Source organism: Arachis hypogaea, chromosome 6, assembly GCF_003086295.3.
Source record: "Arachis hypogaea cultivar Tifrunner chromosome 6, arahy.Tifrunner.gnm2.J5K5, whole genome shotgun sequence".
In the NCBI taxonomy this organism is placed as follows: Eukaryota; Viridiplantae; Streptophyta; class Magnoliopsida; order Fabales; family Fabaceae; genus Arachis; species Arachis hypogaea.
In genome coordinates, this window is record NC_092041.1 from 81860876 (window position 1) to 81866389 (window position 5514).

The 5514-nt window shown below is 41.0% G+C and overlaps 1 protein-coding gene across 1 annotated transcript; it reads right to left on the minus strand.

Moving 5' to 3' along the window:
- Positions 1 to 4183: 4183 nt before the first annotated feature.
- Positions 4184 to 4621, minus strand: LOC112805655 (uncharacterized). The gene has a single exon (XM_025848007.1). It carries the CDS (start codon positions 4619 to 4621, stop codon positions 4184 to 4186), a length of 438 nt encoding a protein of 145 aa, XP_025703792.1.
- Between the last annotated feature and the right edge of the window lie 893 nt (positions 4622 to 5514).

Genomic DNA, 5514 nt, shown 5'->3' on the forward strand with positions numbered 1-5514 from the left:
CAACATTACACAAGTGATTCAGCTTCGCTTGTGTGTTGATATCGTATTGCCTCCTTGAAATGGTTCTAGCATCATAAAGATGCCTAAACTCAGCAAGGTTCCTCTGATGCCATTTGTTTTGCTCTACTATTTTGTTGAGGCTGCCTTGCACTTCTTCCTAGTTAAACTGGTCTTGTTGCTCCTTTATATACTCCATACTTCCTTGGAGTTGTTGTATGTTCTCATTCACTTGGTCCCATTGTTGTTGTTGTTCCTTGAGTTGGTTGACATCTTCTCTTAGGTGGTGTATGTCTCCTCTCATTTGGTGTATATCTCCTTGCAATTGCTCCCAGTTGAAACCTTTAGGAAATTGTGGGTATGGTGGTGATGGAAGTGCTAAGTATTGTGGTTGGTCTTCAGCCTCTCCTTCTTGGTGTGGTGGCCCTTGTGGCTCATGGGCATGAGCTCTATGCTCCTTTGCCCTCTGAAGAGGGTTGACAACCACCACTTTGGGCATCTTCTTGGCTGTTATGGGCTTGTCTTGATCCACCAGGACATCATCAATAATTTTTTTCACCACTGCCTCATCACATAGCCTTTGAATGATACTAGGGAATGCCAACCTTGAGCTATCCTTGGTACTTTTTAGCACCCTATTGATGTTGTTGGTAATCAATTCCCCAACATTAAAGTTCTTTCCCTTCATTATGCTGTATATGAGCACAGCCCTTTTTAAAGTCACCTCTGAAGTGTTGGAGGTGGGGTCGAGAGACCTTCTCACAAAATCTAGCCACCCTCTAGCTTGGGGGCTCAAATCTCTTCTCCTCAGTTGGTTGGGTCTTCCATCCTTGTCATTGATCCACTGCACATTTAGCACGCATATTTCATTGAGGATCTTATTAAATCCCGGGTCTTGTTGCTTCACCCTTTCTTCATAGCTCCGAGTAGAGTTTGTTTGCTTCACCATCAGCATCTTATCTATGTTGGAGGGACTATAGTCAATAGCTTTCCCCCTCACATAGCTAAGATAACCATAAGGTTGCCCAGGTTGAGGTACCACATTGGCATAGAATTCTCTAACCAAGCTCTCCACCACCTTCCTTGGTGGGTTGCACAATAGTGCCCATCCTCTGTTGTTGATCTCCCTATTGATTTCTGGGTGTTCATTCCTTCCAAGTTGGAAGCCCACCTCCGGAATGATTTGCCTCTCACTCACCCAACCATAAAATTGGTTTTGGTTGAATGATGAGAGAAACTTGTATTCATTGAAGTTTGAGCTTGAGGATCCAGAAGTTGGTTACTTGGTCTTTCTCTTCTTTAATGAGGGGGCTCTTGGTGGTGCCATGGGAGTGAGAAAAAGGGTCTGGAGATGTTGAAGAAAGATGCAAGAGAGTAGGCAAAACTTTGTTTTGCTTCAACACCAAACATAGGACTTGATTGTCCCAATCAAAAGAAGAAAAAAAAGATAGTAAAGAGAAAGAAAAGAAAGAAGAGGGAAAGTGTGGAGGTTCTTTCACGTGTGGTGTTTGGGGTTTGAAGTGTGGAGAGTGATGGGAAAGTGAGTGGCTTTTATAGGAGTGAGAGGTGTAGTCTGGAAGGTGGGGGGAGGGGTGGGAAGTAAGAGCAATTCAATATTTTCCCACTTGGGGAGTCGCACCTAGCGTGGGAAGAGACGCCAACCTTTATCTCTTTTGGTTCTCTACATATGTTGAGTTCCAAAGTGTAAGTACACTTTGACTTCTTGCCTCAGTGAACCATCAATCATGTGGGCCCCATTCTTTCTCCTGAAATTAAAAACCAGAAACCCCATTATTGAAAAAAAAACTTCTTCACATTCCCTTTATTAACATACAATTAAAGTGCAATTGATGAGTATCCTTTGGGACACCAAACATAATTTCCTTGCATCTAATAAATTGGGTTCATTATTAGATTTTAATGTGTTCATAAAGGTGAAATAAATTCAATTCTTTAACATTCCTTCCTTTCTAATTCCTTCCGAACACATTAATGTGGCTTTGTATGCTTCACCAATTTACTAAATGCTCTCAAACTTGAATCATGTTGGACTTGCTGTGTGAGCTTCATATGGTGGTGGCCACACCGAACTTAATCTCTGGGCTTACTTTTAAAATTAATTCATTCAAATGGTTGTAAGCCTAAACTAAGTGGGTTAGTGGCCACATGGTACACGAAATCGTGATACACAACTTCGTGCAGCTGACCAGCAAGTGCACTGGGTCGTCCAAGTAATACCTTACGTGAGTAAGGGTCGATCCCACGGAGATTTTCGGCTTGAAGCAAGCTATGGTCATCTTGTAAGTCTCAGTCAGGCAGATTCAAATGGTTATGGGATTTTGATAATTAAAAAGAGAAATAAAACATAAAATAGGATAGAAATACTTATGCAATTCATTAGTGGGAATTTCAGATAAGCGTATGAAGATGCTTTGTTCCCTCTGAGCCTCTGCTTTCCTGCTGCTTTCAACCAGTCATTCATACTCCTTTTCATGGCAAGCTGTATGTACGTGGATCACCATTGTCAATGGCTACCATCCATCCTCTCAGTGAAAATGGTCATCTACAGTTTCCTGCAAGGCTAATCAGCTGTCGGTTCTCGATCGTGTCGGAATAAGATCCATTGATCCATTTGCGTACTGTCACTGTGCCCCACAGTCGCGAGTTTGAAGCTCGTCACAGTCATCCCATCCCAGATCCTACTCAGAATACCACAGACAAGGTATAGACTTTTCGGATCTCAAGAATGCTACCAATTGATTCTAGCTTATACCGCGAAGACTATGATTACACGGAATGGAAGCTCTGTTGTTAGGAGAGGCAACCATGCGTCGTGAACCAGGAGGCCAAGACATACACACTTAAGCTCTCACAGATAGAACAGAGGTGGTTGTCAGGCACGCGTTCATAAGGAAGGATGATGATGAGTGTCACGGATCATCACATCCATCAGGTTGAAGTACGAGTGAATATCTTAGACAAAGAATAAGCTTGAATTGAAAAGAAAGCAGTAGTAATTGCATTAAATCATGAGGAACAGCAGAGCTCCACACCTTAATCTATGATGTGTAAAAACTCCACCGTTGAAAATACATAAGAACAAGATCTAGGCATGGCCGAATGGTCATGCCTCCCAAATAACATGAAACAATCGAAAAAGGGTTCAAAGACCTGATCCCAAGATCAAAGATGATCAAAAGATGAAAATACAATAGTAAAAGGTCCTATTTATAGTGAACTAGTAACCTAAGGTTTACAGAAATAAGTAAATGATGCAGAAATCCACTTCCGGGGCCCACTTGGTGTGTGCTTGGGCTGAACATTGAAGCTTTCACGTGCATATGCTTCTCTTGGAGTTAAACGCCAGCTCTGGTGCCAGTTTGGGCGTTTAACTCCATCTTTTATGCCAGTTTTGGCATTTAACGCCAAAAAAGGGGTCTCTGACCGGCGTTTTGACGCCAATTTGGGCCATCAAATCTCGGGAAAAGTATGAACTATTATACATTGCTGGAAAGCCAAAGATGTCTACTTTCCAACGTAATTGAGAGCGCGCCAATTGGGCTTCTGTAGATCCAAAAAATTTCGAGTGCATGAAGGTCAGAATCCAACAGCATCTGAAGCCATTTTTCAGCCTCTGAATCAGATTTTTGCTCAGGTCCCTCAATTTTAGTAAGAAAATATCTGAAATCACAGAAAAACACAAACTCATAGTAAAGTCCAGAAATGTGATTTTTGCATAAAAACTAATAATTATATACTAAAAACTAACTAAATCATACTAAAAACTACCTAAAAACAATGCCAAAAAGCGTATAAATTATTCGCTTATCACCACACCAAACTTAGCTCTTTAGCTAGGTTCTCATCCCAATCAATCAATATCAATGAGTGCACCCAGCAACCTTGCACTTCCAATAAAAATAAACAACTAAAAGATTGACTAACTAACAAACACTTTGAACTGATATTTAAACTTTCTAAGCTAACAATCATAAACTACTTCTAAAAAGCAGGGAATTGAAAGGATTAACTGGAACTTAAACTACCTAAATCAACAATCCTAAGCTACTTCTAGAAATAAAAAAAATCAAAAGGATATGGGTGTTGGGGTGCCTCCCAACCAGCACTTTTCTAGCGTCACTAGCTTGACGTTCCTCCATCTTTAGTTGAGGTTGTAGCTCACTCTCTACTCATCCAAAGAGTCCCCCAAGTAGTGCTTAAACCTGTGGTCATTGACAGTGAAAGTCCTCTGTGTCTTGTCCTCCATAAGCTCTACATGACCATAGGGAGACACCTTGAGGATTGTGAAAGGTCCAGACCACCTTGATTTAAGCTTTCCTGGGAAGAACTTGAGCCTTGAATTGTATAGTAGCACTTTTTGACCTTCTACAAACTCTCTTCTTGCTAGCTTTTGATCATGCCATTTCTTTTTGTTTTCCTTGTAAATCTTAGCATTCTCATAAGCATGATTCCTGAATTCTTCCAGCTCATTGAGTTGTAGTAGTCTCCTTTCCCCAGCAGCTTGATTATCAAAGTTCAACATCTTGAGAGCCCAAAATGCTTTGTGTTCAAGCTCTACTAGTAAGTGACAAGCCTTCCTAAACACTAGTTGGTACGGAGACATACCAATGGGTGGTTTGAAGGCTGTCCTATAAGCCCATAGTGCATCATCCAGCCTTTTGGACCATTCCTTTCTTGAGTTACCAACAGTCCTTTCAAGGATTCTTTTGAGTTCTCTATTTGAAATCTCAGCTTGCCCGTTGGTCTGTAGATGGTATGGGGTTGCTACTCTGTGCTTGACTCCATACTTTAGCAGGAGTGCTCTAAGTTGTTTATTGCAGAAATGTGTCCCTCCATCACTAATAAGGCTCTAGGAACTCTAAATCGGCTGAAGATATTTTTCCTCAAGAAGCTTATCACAACCTTGTTGTCATTTGTTGATGTGGCTATGGCTTCTACCATTTTGACACATAATCTACAGCCACCAATATATAGTTGTTCGAGTAGGAGGATGGGAATGGTCCCATAAAATCAATCCCCCATACATCAAACAACTCCAACTCCATGATGAACCTTTGTGGCATCTCATTTTTCTTGGGTAAATTGCCAATCCTTTGGCATTCATTGCACCTTGACACCAACTCTTTTGCATCTTTGAATATTGTTGGCCAAAAGAACCCACATTGCAGCACCTTGGCTGCCGTTTTTTCTCCACTAAAATGGCCTCCATATGTGGACCCACGGCATTGTCACAACACTTTCTGCCCTTTCTCTTGTGAAATACACCTCCTCAAGATTCCATCAACATCCTTTTAAACAAGTAGGGCTCATCCCAGATGTAGTGTTTAACATCATTGAGTAGCTTCCTGATAAACTACTATTTTATGGTTTATATTGTGTTTAATTGAGTGATTTTTATCAAATTCGTGCCCACTTATTCATATGATTTGCATGACTTTTCAATTCCTTCCTAGTTTAGTTCTATGGTTGAAAACTTGCTTCCTAGAGATCTTTTAA

What these genes read in the sequence shown, in the direction of transcription:
- LOC112805655 (XM_025848007.1), bottom strand. Translation starts at nt 4,621, where the DNA reads ATGTCTCCGTACCAACTAGTGTTTAGGAAGGCTTGTCACTTACTAGTA.